The following is an 18,145-nucleotide window of genomic DNA, read 5'->3' on the forward strand; positions in this document are numbered from 1 at the left end:
ACTGGCAAACCTCCCCTTTGTCACTGGAGAAAGGAGAGCGCTTGAGAGAGGGGGGGAGGGCGACGGAGGCAGGAGAGGGAGGAGGGGGAAGAGATGGAAAGAGGGAGGGGGGGTAAGACACACAGTGGGAAGCATCCTCTTTTCATATTTTCTACTTTGAATGGAGCAGTGAGCGCATGGTGATCCAAAGCCCTGTGAATGAGCATTTTTACGTGAGGCGGCAGGGGAGTAAGGAGCGGCGTTTAAACTCTGCCCCTCAGCCAGGATTTGGGTTGTTGGAGGAGCTTTGACTGCGGCTGCACACAAAGGGAGCCACTTCCTCCAGCTGCGGATGGATATCTGAGATGCATTAGTGGCAGGTAACCTGAGTGTGTGCATGTTTTGTATAAATTTGAGCTTTTGCTGCCAGATTTTGCAAATAAATGTCATAATGCAGATATGTCTCTGCACAAATGGTGGAAGTCTGAGCTGTGTTGGCACGTTTTGTTTTGAAGTGGAGAGGGGGAGTGTAGGTGTGAGCATCATAGAGGAAGTGATGCTCAGGTATGCCTCCAGTGTAAACAATTCTTGTTTTATTACCTATTTTTGAATTTTTATCAAGCTTGTTTGTTGTTGCATCAAAAATAGATCTTTGATTGTATGCAATTCTTTGTATGCATTTGCTTCCCTTATGCATTTGGCCTCCTGACCTCCATCAGTGTAATTCAGATGCGTACTTTAGGCTTTTATTTCAAACAAACCCTCGCCCTTCCATCATGACTTATTCAAGAACATATCTCTCATTCTGTGTCCTTTGTCAGTCTGGTTTGCTGTATTACTGTTGAGCAGTAACTAGGTCGCTGTGTGTTGTGTAACAGTGCATCTGGATGAGTTGCTAACAGTTATAAATAACCAGAACTTCCCTCGGCTTCGAGGCCTTTGAAGTCTCTTCTACAGTAATGTCGATCAATGTATTCCCAAAATCCTGCAAGCCTTTGATCTCCTCATTTTTGGGGCATATAGAATATTTGCGAGGAGGAAGATGAAGAATAAGCATGTGCTAAATCCACACCACCTACGAGCACTCATGTCTGAGCAGTTTATGTATTATATATGTTGCACTGCAGGATTTATGGTGAAGTGAGAATATGAATCAGCGCTGTGTTGGTGGCGGAGGAAAGCAGAGAAATGCTGCACATATTTCCCAATTTATTAAGTGAGCTGTCAAATACATAGACTCTGAATTTCTAAAGTTAATATTTCAATAAAAATCCTTCTAAAAATGTTAACATGCATGCTTTTTTCCATGTATTACTTCCTGTAGTTCTTTGTTACTGATGTTTTTTGAAGGTTTTTTCACTACAACTCACCGCTCAATATAAAAGTGGTTTTACTATTTAATGGAAAAATGGGGTTTGGACGTGGTGTTCTTCTTGTATACCAGGTCACATACAGAGAGGTTGTTGTATTACACGCATCCATTATTTAGAATGTTTCAATATTAGCTCTTCTGACTCTTTTTTTTCCCTTATAGTTGGCCTTCGCAGAGGGGCAGAGTGAAGGACCGAAGCCTGGTCTGGACTCCAAAGAGCTGGTCTTTCTGGTCCAGATCACTTGCCAGGTAAAATTATTTGGTACATTCAGAAAACAAACTTCATAATATCTCACATTACATTATTGCGATTATTTTCCACAGTTTTATGAAAGCTTTTTTCTCTTCCTCAGGGTCGAAACTGGCTGGTAAAGAGATCCTACGAAGACTTCCGGGTGCTCGACAAACACCTGCACTTGTGTATCTATGACCGCCGTTACTCTCAGCTCACCGAGCTGCCACGATACGACACATTAAAGGACACTGTTGAGGTACCACAGAGCTACGACTTTGATCTGTGACAGTTAGGACTCGTATGCCCTTTTTACACGGAGATCGTGTGAGAGGACGGCTACGAAGTACCAGCATTACGCAGCCCTTGCTTTTTTATACACAACTGAACAATGCAGGCATCATGCTGTTCCAGTGTGTGATTTTCAGATAGCACGCTGGTGTTCAAGAAAGGCACATAACAGGTGTGACATCAGCTCAGGCCTGTTGTGTGACACATGACATATGCAGCGGCATCACTCCACTCTTGGCAGTTGTTTGCACACATAACATGTCGTCAAAACATATCCATTTCATTCATGGTCTTGTCCTGCCGATTGTCCCTTTGAGACAGATGTCCATGCTGTTACTACCTCCGCTGCCAGCTTAAAGGCGAGAAAACTCTGTTTCCCTATTCGGCAATCCTTTTAAGGAGAACAGCGGGTCAGAATAGCGGCATAAAACTGCTGCATTGAACAGGCAGTGTGAAGGGGGCTATAGATGAGTAAAGAAGTTTCAATAATATTTAGGATTCATCTGGTAATGAAATAGTCTGTTCTGTTGCATGTTGTCAGACTTTACTAAATATTGAAAATCTTTTGTCTCCTCTCAGTCTGTGACCAAGATGCTGGCGACCTACCTGTCACGCTTCTCTGCCATCGCTGACAACAAGATAAACTGTGGTCCAGTGCTAACATGGATGGAGGTAATATCTTCTTATCAGCTGTTTGCTCATTTCTCCTATCAGTTATTCACTCTGTGGAAATGACCCCATTAAGTGAATTCAATATTTAATATTCACTATTAATGTTTAAGTAGTTAAGTTAAAGGAACAGTCAGGCATTTATTGGAAATAACAGTTGATTGTTCAGAAAAAAATGATTTAAAAAAAAAGTGTATTACTTTGTGGTGTATTGTTGTGTAATGTTTATTTGTGTGCTTTTTAAATAATAAGGTATAGGAGATGGAAATAGATATAGTTTTATTGATACCAGAGCCATAATCAATTCTGCTTATCACTCTGGTTCTTTATCAATTCCAGTTTTGATTTCTGATCTATTTCTTTGTGGAAAATAAGTTGGCTTACAGGTATTCAGCATGACTGTATAATGGTCGTGGTGCTTGTGCATGGAGTGTCATATACATGGCACTTCTTGAATTTAATACCGTATTGCATAGAAAGATGTTTCAGCATATTAGTGGTGTTTCCATCATTGCTTGAAGTTATTATTTTACAGATATTACAAGCAGCACTTTTGGCATCTTTTTTTGTGAAATGAAGCAGCACTTGAGCCTGTTGTTCTCTACCATGACTCCTTTTTGATGCATGTTTCCATCAGCGTAGATGCATGAGCCTTACATCATTGTTTTGCAATGTGCAATGGTCAGAGAAACATACTGGCATAATATAGTAATAGGAATAATAGGAATGAATAAACTCAGGCATACAGTTCCGATAGATCGGACAATTTGCAACCAATTCTCAGTTTGCATCTCTAATTTATTTTACATATTTATTTAAAAGGATCCTCATTAGCTGATGCCAATGACACCAGTTAATCTTCCCGAGTCCAACATTCATTACATTATATTCATATCAACATATCATGTGCACAGGTATGTGTGTAAGATACATTAAATTAATCACAAAAGACACTGTGTATAACTTTACATCTGCTCACATAGTTCCTGCCCTTTTGTTTAGGAAATAAACTAATTGATAATGTTTAGAAAACCATGCCACAGTAACATATTGTATTACTGCTCATGTTAGGAAAAGCGTAATCACTTGTCCTCCTCTGTCATTTTAAATAAATCAACAGCTGCTGCTTGTAGTCTTTGAGCTGAGCTTGGCCGATGTGTCTAACTTTAGACAAGAAATATCTTGACTAACATTATTTTCCTCTCCCAGATCGACAACAAGGGGAATCATCTGCTGGTGTCTGAAGAAGCTTCCATCAACGTCCCTGCCATCGCTGCTGCCCACGTCACCAAACGCTACACGGCCCAGGCCACAGACGAGTTGACCTTTGAGGTGACCTCTGTTACACAATCTCACACGAATCAATCATTTTTTCATCTTTGCGCAGAATGACTTTCACTGGATGTTTTGCATATGTGTATCTCTGATCCCATCATAATGCTTTTTTAATGAGCTCAGCTGCGATCAGACTTTATTCTAACCATCTCACTGTCTGTGACCCAGGTGGGGGACATTGTGTCAGTGATAGACATGCCTCCCAAAGAAGACACAGGCTGGTGGAGAGGGAAGCACGGCTTTCAGGTTAATGATCTCCTGTGCTTCATTCACATTGATGACTAACAGAGAACAATGAAAGAACAACTTGTCTTCTTTTTCGCTTATGACAAAGAAGCGATTTCAGTCACAGCGAAACCGCCGTCATAGCGTCTTAAGCTTCAGTTATGTGACGCATTTCCAAGTAAATCAGTGTGTGTGTGGATGAGCGGGATTTAAGACTAATCCTATAGGTTTAATTGAAACGCTCAAAAGTGGGCAAATACACCGTCCAGCTGTAGAGAGAAACAGAGCTAAGGATCTCATCACATGTCATTAGTCCAGGAGGAGGAGGAGGAGGAATAGATTAGAGCTCAACCACATTATTTGAAAATGTAAACAAAGTTTCTGTCAGCTAAAATCTAAACCCACACCTCCTGCCAAGATATTTCTCTGCTAGCTAACAATGTCAGTTAAATCACGATGTAATATTATATAGATTTTCTTCAGACAACAATACAATATTTGCTGATATCGCAAAGTCTGCCGCAATACGATTTCAGTTGGAGGGTCCTGCTATCGATATAAGTTGATATAATGTGCAAATTTAACACAATTGGTTACAGAAGAAGCTGCCACTATTTTATTCCTTTTTTCTCGTTTTTGCCATAAAGATCAAAACAACACATAACAGTTCAGTCATGAAAAAGCTGGAAAAGTCATGGAATTAGTAAAAATCATTGAAAGTCATGGATTTTTTTGTGTGTAATAAAATTAATTGTTATAGTAATCTTTTGTGGATAACCTTCCACATAATGTAACACATCAGACATCTGACATCTGACTTGGCAGCACAGTATATCATTTCACCATTGACATTGCATTGTATTGAATGATGCGAAATATCAAATGACGGGATTTAAAAAAAAAAAAAATGCTGCGAGATAGAGATACCCACAGTTCTAATTTAATATGACACATACCGCCCAAGCTTTCCTCTTTAAGGTCACAGGTAATTAGCATATATGATGAAGTGTGGCAGCATTTGTTATGGAAAGCAAGACTCTCCTGTATGCGTGTGTGTGGAAAAGTACCATAAAGAGGCTGGCAGGTGCCACAGACACGAACAAGCACATGCAAGTTTTGAAATTTTTTTCTATGAAAATGTGTGGGCTTCCTGACATAAATAATTGTATGTATGTATAAGTATGTAGCTCCAGAGCACTCAGGTGAGGTCTGCGCTTTATAAAAAGGGAACAACTTGGTGCCAGACCATAAGCAGCAGCCATTCAAGAAACACAGCACCAAAAAACACAAATTTAGTGAAGACAGAGATCTGGAGGGTTGGGTGTTGGCTTTTACTCTCACTTTTGCTTTAAATATGATAATATGGATTGATGTTTTCACTTTAAATCGATGAGATTGGATTGTTGATCACTGGTATTTTGATCCACATCGATGTATCACTACACCTGTACAGCTAATGGCCTAGTGCTGTTAGATGTAATGGGCATGATGGGCAGGGTTAGCTTGTTGTCCCAAATCAGATTTGATTGGATATTTGTAACTGCTCCTGATACTAAGTTATTTTTCAGTTTTATAGGAAGAGGAAAGAATTTTTTATAATTCATTTATTTATTTTTAAATAGAAAATACTCAAATATGTAGCAAAAAATAAACACAAGAATCACAGGAGTGGAACTTGGAAATTGCATCATTTATTTTATTTCATTTCATCTTTAAGTAAAACATTTCTTCATCCTAATTACATTTTAGAGTCTGGGGAATTTATACTGAGAGATAAAGACACATCGCCTGGTTTCATATTTGCTTATATAAAGATTATTATTATTATATATTATTTTTATTATTTAAGTTGTTTAAAAAAATCCCAATAGCAGAAAGAAGCTTGTTTGTCATTGCAGATGGTACTTCCTGAGATGTTTTGAACAATTAGAATGCAAACCAGCTATTTTCAGCCTGAGGCAGCTTGTATCCTCATGCTTACTGACCTATTTCTACACCTTCACCCCGCTGCAGACTGCCACAGCACTAAACACCCCAGAGGTCCTTTTGAACTTACAAGTGTATCACCCGCTCTGTCTCTCTCGTCTTTACGCCGCTCATCCTCTCCTCTCTACCTGCAGGTTGGTTTCTTCCCCTGCGACTGTGTTGAGCTGATAAATGACAAGATCCCCCCCAGTGTTCAAAGCTCGGTGCCAAAACCAGTACTCCTCAATGTGTCTGTCCTTCTGCTTGATGATTTATTTAACACTTGCTCCCAGGATGCCAGACGGATTGATTTAAAGTGGCTGCTGTGTGTGTGTGTCATGTTAATCAGTGTGTAAGAAGCATGGGAAGCTGGTAACATTCCTGAGGACTTTTATGAAGTCCCGACCCCCACCTCAGAAGCTGCGGCAGCGCGGCATCCTCAGAGAGAGAGTGTTTGGCTGTGACCTGGGGGAACATCTCCACAACTCAGGACATGAGGGTAAATTATTCCTACAATGGCTTCTTTTCTCCGCCGTATAATTCCGACCTGCTGGCAGTTCACACAGAAATGTCTCACATTTTGAAATCGTAAATACCCTAAGAAGGGATTACCCAGTGAATCTGCTGCCTGTATAGGGGATTTGTGATACCTTTCTGTGATGTTGGATGTGTATTGAGTCATTGGTGTGAATAACCAGCCAGCAGGATGTGGTTCTGCATTGATTCTTGTAGATTTGCCAAAAGCTGTTTTTTATTTTTATTTTTATTTTTTATTTTTGACAAGTTGTAATTCCTCCGGTGACAGAGGCAAAGCTGACATTAATATCAACCATTTATGTTATGTTAATTTATACATATTACTGGATTAAAATTTACATGGGTACTTGCGACACATTGTCTCAGGTTGTATATGTCCATAGGCAGAGATTTTGGGGGGTCACACACACGGGATACGTCCCCCTCAATATTTAGAACATGTACGTTTGTCCCCCTCCAATTAAAACATGACATAAGTAGACAGCTTTTATTTTTAGGAAATCAAAGACATACAACCAAAATTCAAGATTCAAGAATTCACTCGAATGCAGAAAATAACCATTTTACACTCAACAATTTCTGGCGGAGAATCCCCAAACCTCCCATTTCTGTTGTGTTTTTTGACATGTGTGTGTCTTTTGTATCATTCTGTGTGCCCTCTCTGAATTTGGACATTTTCGTTGGTCCCTGAACTCAGCGCAGGTGTAATTTCTCAGAAGTTCTTTTTTTCCACAGCAGCAGTTTGTCGAGTTTGAGTTGAGAAGTGGGGTGAATAATTGATCAGTCAGTCCGATCAGGGCTGATCAGACTGATGGATGAGAGGAGCAGCTTTTGCAGAGATGATGATTGAATGCAAACTTTTAGATCCTACACAATCTTTGGTTAAGTTTTAGTTTAACTGCATCTGGCGTTCTGCTGCTCCATCTGTGCCCAGAGTACATTCTGCGCTCCAACAGTGTGCTGCCATGAATAGATGAAAGATATATATGTCATAGTAGCACTCCTAAATGAACTGTCCAGCTTCAGAAATAGAAAAATTAGTACATGGCAGCAAATATGTTAATTGTGGCAGGCTGCCACAAATAAATGAAGGTGTGGGAAACCCTGATGTCACCCATTGTTGAAACATGTGCTCTTGTAAGTATCTATGCCAGGCTGTAGCTACCATTTAGGACACTGAGGGGAACTCTCCCACTGTCTTGCAGGGTGACTTTGCCAGCCTCATCAGGCTTTTGGCTAGCATGGAAGGGTCACTGGCTTGATTTAGATCACCCGGGCCTTCCAGACTGTGAAAGCTGCCCCATGTGTTAATTCACTCTCCCATTTCCTAAAGCACACACCCACCCTGCACCGTTTGCATTTTGGTTTTGCACCATCAACACCTCCACAGTATACCTGACACATGTCCATGCTTGGCTTTTATTATGGACTTTTGCTGTTCTCCATTGTTCATTTGCATTAATCTTAGCTTAATAAATTATGTTTGTTTTAATTAAATCTCTTGTGTGGACTCCCCTACTTGTCACATTGACTGAGTCAGTTTGTAACAAATTGCATAAATCCAGTATTTTCTAGTCTAGATAATTTAGATTATACTATTTTAAGAGAAGAAAAAATTAAATAAAGGAATTTACAGAGCCCCTGGTGTCCCAAACGACACATTTTTTTAACTTGTGACTTGAACTTATGATCTCAGTATTTGTTAAATATTAGCTAAGTTTGTTTTCTTGGCTTAGGTGTGTACGAGCTGGCGGTAATGAAATGTAATGAAATGGTTATAATTTGGGGTTAAGCGTTATTGGAAAAAAAGTTTATTTAACGGAAAACAATTTACGTAGAAGAAATGCTTGTCATTAATCATCTCATGACCCCTCAGGTTTATCTTGCGACCCTAGGCAAGGAACAACTGCTGCACACATAATTGATTTTGTTCTCTGAACATGTTTGAGCCAAATTGAAATAGTAGAGATTACACATAGGTTGTTGTATTGTGACATTTGCCAAATGCAAAGTGGAACCCCCTATCTTAATGGGAGTGATCGCAGAGCTACATCTTGAGCATGATTCAGCCTCTCGTGACCCTCTCCTTTCTCCTGTAGTCCCGCAGGTTGTTAAGAGCTGTGCTGACTTCATAGAGAAACATGGCGTTGTGGATGGTATCTACAGGCTGTCTGGGATCTCCTCCAACATCCAGAAACTGAGGTTTGTACCAATTTTGCTCATTATATGAATTCGATATGTGAGTAAAATATGGCAAAATTATCAATAGAATAGCTGTAAAGAGCTCACTATCAACATTATGGACGTTGCTCTGCAGCTGTCGTTTCTGAGCTTCCTCTGAAATCTATCAAGTCCAATTTCATTCAAGCTGTGCAGCTTTGAATGGCTGTCATGATTGTCTCATCTATTCTGTGTCTGTCAGGGGGAATTCATAAAAAAAAAAAAAAAAAAACCTCACTAGTAGATAAATAGTGAAGACCATAATCATAATCTGATGCGGGTGTTGACAGCCAATTGGAAGAAATTTTTCTCACATGAATAACAAGTTGACTGTTGCCACATCACATCTAGGTGTTTAAGAAAATCGGAATTACCTGGATAGATAGATGGACAGACGGACTGACTTTATTGATCCCAAACTCAAGAAATTATCACTTTACAGCAGCAAGTTATTTAGCCATTGCGCAGGAGCAGTGAAAACACAGCAATACACTTTCCACACTAGAAGAAAGAGAGATATATCAATAGAATGATAAAACCATAGCATGCTGTAAAAGTATGAGTATGCTGAGGTCTTATTTTGCTGTTGATGAGTATATTTTTTAGCTTCCATGCCTGTACATTTGGTTTATCAAAGATGCAAGCAAAGCAACATAGTGCATAAAATGAGCACAGCAGAAACGTCAGATAGCTCCTGTGTTTAACTCTTTATCTTTTAATTGTTGCAGTAATGGCTGAAAATCACACAGAAACAACTTTGCAGATTTCAAGTATCTCCACAGTTGAATTTAATTGCCAGCTGTTTACCCGCAAGTGATTGTTGTTGGTAGCAACAATTGAATTGTAACCCCTGTATCTATGCTTATCATAACACCAGATTCCTGCCAATACACAGCCAGAGTTAAGGGTATTTAAGGATCTTCTTCTTTACCTTTTACGTTTCACTGTTAAATTAAAACTAGAAATAGTCATATAAAAATAATGTTAAAATATACTGGGGTTTTTTTGAGTTTTCATACTGACAGATGGGCAGTAGGATGAATCCCACTCTGTTCTATCTTTTTCTTTTGGTCTCTGTGTAGGCACGAGTTTGACTCAGAGCAGATTCCAGACCTGAGCAGGGACGTCTTCAGACAGGACATCCACTCAGTGGGTTCCCTCTGCAAGCTGTACTTCAGAGAGCTACCCAACCCTCTGCTCACCTACCAGCTCTACGACAGATTCTCAGTAAGGACCGAGCAGTGGAACTGGGGCAACGACTTACGCTGGGGATAAATATGGGGATGCAAACTGGCGTGATGGTTAAGCGCTGTGAGGGGAAAATGGCTGCAGAGGACACATATCCTGTTTCTTAGTGACGATCAAAGAAATGCAGAAACAATGCAAAATGTTCTGCTCAGTATAAGTGCAGCTCAAAAACGGGGTCACTGCATTTTGCTGAGCTCTCTAGGAACAGCAGGGGATGTGCACGCTAAAACAGAATAGCAGATTAAGTGAGCAGAAACACTGGCTGCTCTGGATATAGAAGGGGAAAAGAGAGCGGCACTATTAAAGCAACTCCCTCTGCTGTGGTTATCAGCCTCGCAGTGATGTGCGCTTTATCCTCTGTCTTCATAGGAGGCCGTGTCTGCAGCCACAGATGAGGAGAGGCTGGTTAAAATCCACAATGTCATCCAGCAGCTGCCTCCTCCACACTACAGGTCAGCTCTAAAGCTCACTGCTGCGCTCTGGTGGCCTGATGTGGAAATGTTTGATTTCTGGAAAACGGCATCAAAACAAACTTGATGCTTCAATATTAATGATGACCTTTTTTAGTGTTAAAATTAAATATTTTGACAGGCTAAACCAGGGTTCCTGAGGATCCTTAAAAATGTAAAAAGGCAAACAATAACAAAAGTCTTCCTAACACTAACTAGTTGATATTGGTAAAATTTTTGTCTTAACCTTATATTTTTTAAAATTTTAAATTTAATTCCAAGTGGTGTGGAAAAAACAGTCTTAAAAAGTCCAAAAATCCCACTTCCTTTAAGCTGTAGGAATCCTGTAAAAGTCTCCAAAATATTTGCCTATCTTGTTATCTTCCTACAGGACTCTGGAGTACCTCATGAGACACCTCTCCCACCTTGCCACCTTCAGTCCCATCACCAACATGCACACTAAAAACTTGGCCATCGTCTGGGCGCCTAACCTCCTCAGGTGACTCTTTGAACTATCAGTCCACGTTTATGGCCGCATTCAAACTGTCTAACTGGCACCGATAGCGGCAACATCGCCATTTCCTTTTCTGTGACAGTGAACTGGGGCATGTCTCCGTGGTCCAGAGCTGTGAAATAGGTTGTGCTGTTCTGTATCTGTGTTTCAGGTCCAGACAGATCGAGTCGGCCTGTTTTAGCGGCACGGCGGCGTTCATGGAGGTGCGTATCCAGTCAGTGGTGGTGGAGTTCATCCTGAACAACACTGAGGCTCTCTTCAGCACTAAACTCAATGCCATCATACGTGATAGCACAGGTAGGTGAAAACAGAAACATGTGGTGTCAAATCTGAGGTTAAAAATGTATCTCTAACTAACTCTGAATACCTCAGGTAACAATACCTTATCCAGACCCAAGTCCCTGCTGGTCTGCTCCCCATCCACAAAGCTACTGTCTCTTGAGGAGGCCCAGGCTCGCACTCAGGCACAGCTGGGCTCCCCAGCCACCACCCCCTGCCTCACCCACAGCGACTACATTGAGGTTGGGGAGGGACCTGGAGCGCTGCTTGGCAAGTTTCACACAGTCATCGAGCTTCCCATGGAGAGGTAGTTTCATGGACTGATGATCAGTCCTCCTTTTTATTGATTATATGAAATCTTCTGCTTCACAAGCACGAGTGAACATGTCATCATTTGTGATTGAGTTGTTCAGTTTTAATGAATTGTAGTGCAAGTGATTAGTCAGTTTTTGTAGTGCTTTAACAAAACAACTTTGGTGGTTTATTAATCATTAAAGGTCTAGTATGTTGGATTTTGGTGTCATCAGAAATGGTATATAATATTCATATTATGCTCTCCATAACTTAAAATCACCTGAAAAAAAAAAAGGTTTGTTTTTTTACCTTACAATGAGCCGGTTTTGTCAACATAGGGTGCGGGTCCTTTTCCAGAGTCCACAATGCTGTTACGCTGTAGCACAACATGGACAAATCAAACACCGGCTCTAGGCAGGGCCATTTGCGTTTTCATATCGGCCACCGTAGTTCTACATGCTTTGCACACACGATGAGTCAGTTTTGCAGCCTCAACACTAGATGCCACTAAATGCAAGGTATTTATAGCACATTTCAGCAATAAGGCAATTCAGAGGGTTATATATAAACCATCAAAAGCACTGAGACACAGTGCAAAAGAAATATTATAGAGATATTTAATTACAATTAAAAATGCAAACAAATAAAGTACACTGAGGTATACAATATGAGAATTAAAGTAAAGTGTAAAAGGTAATAAATTGTTGATTTATTTAAAGGCTGTGACAAACGGAAAGGTCTTTGACCTTAACTTAGAAGAACTAGAGTAACAGTAGACTTACAGTTTTCTGGGAGTTTGTTCCACATATGTGGTGCAAAAAAAGTAGAAGCCGTTTCCTCATATTCAGTCTTGAATCTGGGGACATAAAGCAGACCTGTCTTAGCAGACCTGAGAGTTCTCAGTGGTTCATAGTGTAGCAGAAGGTCAAAAATATATTTGCGCCAATAATCAGTCAGTGCTTTTTAAACCAACAGAAGTATTTTGAAATGTATTCTCTGGGAAACAGGAAACCCGTGTAGAGACCTCAGAAATGGAGTGATTCCATTTTCTCTGTCTTGAGCAGCAGCGTTGAGAATCAGCTGCAGCTGTCTAGTCAATGTTTTAGGTTGGAGAGACATTTTACACTGTCAAATCTGCTGAATCTAGACCTTAAAGTCATTGTTTAAGTAAAACACATGCACCATACCAAACATGCTGGTTACAGTTTTTAAAATGTGTCAAATGTAAGGATTTGTTACATTTCTCTATTTCATATTATCAAAATTTAATTAGCTTTGCATTTTGGACTGTTGATCTGACAAAACAGCTAACAGTATTTCAAGATGTTACCTTAAAACCTGAGAGATTGTAATGGGAATTCTTCACAATTTTCTGACATTTTGTTCACTAAACAATCAGATTAAAAATATTTGCTGCTTGTATGATGTAACTGGCACATTTGTTAAATGAAAGTGAGTATTTTCTTTCTTGTTTTGTAGCGGCAAGCGGCCTCCTGTTAAGGCTAAGAAGTCTCCTGTGGGGAACTGGCTCTCCTTTTTCCACCTGGGCAAGTCCCACTCTGTGTCCAAACGTAAACTGAAGCGACACCCCAGCGAGCCTAACGAGATAAAGAGCATTGCACTGCCAGGTTGGATCACATCTGCTGTTTCACGCTTAGAAAACATAAATCTGTACCTGTTCCTTTCTGAAGCTTTGGTTTTAATGAAATAGATTTTTTTTTCTTCAGTTTCTCTATTTTTATATATAATATATAATTTTGTCACTTTGATGTGTTGAAATATTCTCCTATGAAGTGGTGATAATTCATTATTTGGAGGAGAATAATTTGCTGTGAAAAAATTTGCAGGTGGAAGAGGAGATAGCGGCACATTGCGCTCTACAAAAAGCGAGGAATCTCTCACCTCTTTGCACAATGTGGAAGGTAATAATTTATTAAAAACACGGTTCATATTATCTCAATTTCTGTGTTCCTCTGTCTAAATATGCATGGGTTTTTTCTCCATCTTAGGGGAACCTCCGAGTTACCGCCCCCGCAGACCTCGCTCTACCAGTGAGGCCATTTCTGGCGTCTGTAGAAATGACGTACGCAACCCCAGAAGTAAAGACGAACACAAAACACACCCACTGAACGGGAATCATAATGGTGCTGATCGTGTCCACACCGCAGCAAGCATTTCACCTCCACACCAGGAGGATGATCTTGATCTTTGCCCTCCAGCTGCAGGCATCTACAGTTTGGACTTTGACCCCATGTCTTTCCAGTGCAGCCCAGCAGCAGCAACGCCTGGGCTGCAACACAAAGATGGAAATAAATGGAGGAAGAGCGCAGGATGCTCTAGTGAATCAGAGCCCATCTCCTCCCCTAACAACAACATTAGCGGCTATCAGTCTCCAGACATTAGTCCTGTCCTCGCTAAAGGTGGGAAGAAGGTTACATCCAAGCTGCTGTCTCCTAAACTCAGGAAGAAATCTTTTAAGACGCAGGCAGATGTTCAGAATGCATCCGCCTCTCCTCCACCTCTTCCTTCTTCTTCCCCCCCAGAGGAGAAGTGCAAGGCTCTGCTGGCAGATGGAAAGGAGCCGAGGGTACCCTTCCCACACTGCAGCCCACTCAGCACAGCGAGCCAGGCGTCAGCCCTGACAGACCTCAGCCAGTCTGCACAGAACCTCCCCGATCCAGGTCAGTACCACTCCTCTTTGAAATCATGCATAATATTCATATAGTTAGCATCTATTTAAATAATAATGCACTCCGTAGTTTCTTATGAAAGCTTTTTTGTCTTTTCCCATCATGTCTTACCATAGCTTTGTTTGTCCTGTCATACTGTAGCGTTGTTTGTCTTATCCCTCCCCAGGAACAGATAGACTTATGAGTTCAGTGTCTGTTCTCCCTCCTCACCCTCCCTTGACGAGTGCTGCCCGCAAGTTGGCTCTGGCTCTAGCTGAATCTGCCCAGAAGGCCAGCAGTGGCTCCCAGAGAAGAAACAATGTCCCACCGCACCCTCACCAGAGACAAGAAGCTCCTCACGCCCAGGACAGACCGCCCCGGCCCTCTGTTCTCGATCTGAAAGTGTACCCTCAGGAGTACTGCGGTCCGCATGTTTCCCAGTGGCAAACATCAGCTCACAGCCCCGTGGAGAGCCACCGCTGCCCTCATCCTGTTCATTTCCTACCTGCGCACCTCGGCTCGGAGCCGTCGCAGGTCATCGACGGACAGGAAAGCATGTGCAATTTCACGCCTAATGTCAGCCCACTGGGGTCAGGGAGCTTGGATGAAGGCAGTGCGGAGCGGAGAGACTGCAGGGAGGACAGAGATGCCACACAAGCAGAGCCCACCTATCACAGTGTTGGCGTTTCAACACCCACCCAGCCTGTGTGCTCCGCTCAGAGCCCGTCAACTTCGCCTGTATATGTTAACACCGACTCTATCAATGTATTTAATTTCCGCGCTGTTCTGGCGGAGACCTCCATGCCTGCCTCAATCGAGGAGGTCATTCCACATCCATTACAGCCCTCCTCAACCCATCACTACAGCCCAGAGGAGGACAGACCTCTCGTTGAGGACGTCTACAGCAATCAGCATCATCGGCCGATTCCAACAGGACGAATGCCCGCACCTCACTGCCCACGGCCCAATGCTCTGCCACCTCACCTTTTGGGGCCAAAAAGCATATACAGGCAGTCCTCTGAGGGCCACTACAGCAGTTTAGGGTTAAGGCACCCTTTGTCTCCTCAATACAGACGTTACCACAGAGATGAGCACCTTATGAGTGGCTGCCACAGGCAACAAGGCCAGTGGCAGAGGTCAGACGATAGAATAATCGGACACCCGGCCATCCGGAGGGCTCGCTCCTTCCACGCCCCTCAGATTAGTCACTACGAGCTGGCGGAGACAGAAGTCTTGCCCCCTGACACCATGTTTTATGTCGAGCAGGCGTCGAGTCAGGAGGCGCCCTATCAGAGGCTGGTTCAGACCGGCATCCACCCCGCTCGTCCGCAGTTTGAGAGCGCACATGCTGAGTATCGTTACAGCCCCTATTCTGATTTGAACCCAGAAGATGGCTCCCATTATTATGTGGAGCCCTGCCAACAAAGCGGCATCCGACACAGTCAGTCTTACACCATGCGTTCTATGAGGGGACAATCAGATTACTACAACTACTCTCCTCATCGCGTCCCTCCTGTGAACAGGGAGCTTTACATTCAAAGCAGGGACACTGTCGTTTACGAGGCTAGAGATTCAGAAGTTTTTGAAAGAGTTGTGTATCAACCGGTCAAGCAGGAGAGCAAATCCAGGTGTCAAACTACAGCTGTGTCTCCCTACGAAAGTCCCATCTCACCGACTGAAACAAGAAACAGAGACATTGTGCACACAAGAAGCAAGTCAGACCCTGGAAACGCCTGTCTCCTTTCCGCCAACAGGACAGAAAGCCAAAATGTTGTGGTAGCTACATCCCCAACTTCCCCGAGATCACAGCAGGCAGACTCTGAGGCCACCAGGCAGCAGTACGGTCACCGCTCGAGTGCTGAGCTGGGACCATCCAGGCGGATACAGATCAAAGAGAGCTCCTCACAGCAACCACCGCTTCGAAAAGTCCCCTCACTTCCAGAGAGGGGCTGTCCTAACCTCAAGAGCATCGAGCACAACAACAGGAGCCACGCGCGAGGTCACGACCAGGATCGATTCATGATGACCAACGCTGTCAACAGCTACTCCGGTGTTGCAAAACCCGGCATCCTCAGGAGGCCGGGGAGGTCGCAGAGCACCAGAGAAAATCGCCACTACTATCATTACCATGCCAAATCCCCTCAGGATCCCGAACATCTGGGATCTTTTTCCACTCAGCCTAACAGAAGGACTCAGAGCACTAAAGTCAGGCCCACACAATATGATCACAAGGAGGGGTATTACGCAGCGCCCAGACCCAAACCCACAAGATCTGTTAAAGCCGTGGCCGGATATTTGCCCGGCCAGGGCTGCATGTCTCCCCGCGGGCACAGACTGCTGTCCAAGGCTCTGGGTCACGAGGCTTTTTATCATGCTGCACTGAGATCAGAGGCCGGTGTCTACGACTGATTCTGACCACTGGTTTTGTCCAGTGGTCACTGGTTTTGTCCACATCGGGGGCCAAAGGAGAACAGCACTTTATCCTCTGCCAGACCAACAGACTGTTGTGTTGAAAGTGTGTTTGTTTTAACCATCAGGAGCTGCTAAAAAGTGTGAAGTGAGGTTGCTGCTGGGGATCATACTGTCGCCATCACTGGTAATTTCATATTTTTGCTTTTGAGGGAGCTCAAAGGGAACAAGTGTGCAGATATTGTCTTAACTTTATTTGAACTATGAGAGGCATGCTTGAGAAAATGATGGCTTATATATTTTATTTAATGTCTAAACAACAAGAGATGCCAAGCTAAACTGGTTTTATTAATATGATTTCACTATAGGAATGTGTATAAAATAACCTTCATTTTAAATGTATTATATTTGTATAAATAACACACCGCTAACATGTGGCCAATGTACTGTACATTTTATTTTCTATTCTAGTCTGCTCAGACTTCAACAAGCACTTTTGAGGATAACTGTGTATGAAACACATTGTCTTAACGTGGTGTACGTACATGAAGCCTCTTGATATACAGTATATATTTTTTTCTGTAAGAAACAGCTTGCTCTGAATCATCGTTAAATACTAAATTAGCACTTTCGGGGGGTAAAATGGAAGATAACCTCAAAGTTTCTAACTTTTTTTCTCTTTATCACACATTGTATAATGCAAACTTAAAATAACAATGCGTGCTATGATTTCTGTTAAGCTCAAAGCTACCATGGTGAAATATGCTACTTATTCAGTAAATGCAAATTAGCTCCTTCAGTTAGGTGAAAAGGTGTATTTTGTATGGCATTGTGGTTTTGTCACAACAATGAACATTACTTTCCTCTTTTAGGGAACTTTTAACAATGTGGTGTTTTACATGAAATATGATGTTGTTTTATTCATTAAAGAAGCTGTTTCAAATCCAAACATGTAGACAAAGATATTCTGTTAAGACATGTTAAATGCGTTATTTTAGTGAGTCTTAAAAAATAAAGAAATATTATCAATGATTATAGTTTGTTGAACTCTTATGTCATAGCCATATGTAAGATAAAATAGGAGATGTATACGTTTACCTTTTTTGTTATCACCCCTTAAAAGAGAAGCCTACTTGACCTGCAAATTTGAAAAAGTAAGACCAATACAGATGCAGCGGAACCACAGATAATGATTTAATGCCATGTATTTTTCTTTCTTGTCAAAACCTGGCGCCTACATTTACCATGATGCATCTCGACTGCCAGTAAATTTAGAGATTCAAGTGTGCCAAGTTAGTGGAGCTAATGTAGCCTCAAAGTATTTTCCTCCTGTAAAAATGTGCTCCCCTCCATAGGGTTAGGGATAAAGTTTGGTTCATGGGGAAAACATATCAATGGGGAAAACAGTCTTCGACACAACACTGGCTTCAAATTGTGGCTCAAACATGTATCAGTCAA

General features: G+C 41.9%; 1 protein-coding gene across 1 annotated transcript in view; it reads left to right on the top strand.

Moving 5' to 3' along the window:
• The window catches only part of arhgap32a (Rho GTPase activating protein 32a), a 33,878-nt gene extending 16,237 nt beyond the window's left edge, over window positions 1-17,641 (top strand). Inside the window, 17 exon segments of the mRNA XM_042487002.1 lie at window positions 1,514-1,600; window positions 1,705-1,842; window positions 2,454-2,546; window positions 3,753-3,875; window positions 4,047-4,124; window positions 6,224-6,304; window positions 6,306-6,567; window positions 8,705-8,807; window positions 9,908-10,052; window positions 10,443-10,525; window positions 10,914-11,021; window positions 11,188-11,333; window positions 11,409-11,622; window positions 13,089-13,237; window positions 13,457-13,531; window positions 13,619-14,290; window positions 14,466-17,641. Of these exon segments, the coding sequence (XP_042342936.1) occupies window positions 1,514-1,600; window positions 1,705-1,842; window positions 2,454-2,546; window positions 3,753-3,875; window positions 4,047-4,124; window positions 6,224-6,304; window positions 6,306-6,567; window positions 8,705-8,807; window positions 9,908-10,052; window positions 10,443-10,525; window positions 10,914-11,021; window positions 11,188-11,333; window positions 11,409-11,622; window positions 13,089-13,237; window positions 13,457-13,531; window positions 13,619-14,290; window positions 14,466-16,687 (4,779 nt within the window). The 3' untranslated portion in view covers window positions 16,688-17,641.
• The last annotated feature ends 504 nt before the right edge of the window (window positions 17,642-18,145 follow it).

The sequence above is a fragment of the Plectropomus leopardus genome, chromosome 5 (genome assembly GCF_008729295.1).
Source record: "Plectropomus leopardus isolate mb chromosome 5, YSFRI_Pleo_2.0, whole genome shotgun sequence".
Taxonomy (NCBI): Eukaryota; Metazoa; Chordata; class Actinopteri; order Perciformes; family Serranidae; genus Plectropomus; species Plectropomus leopardus.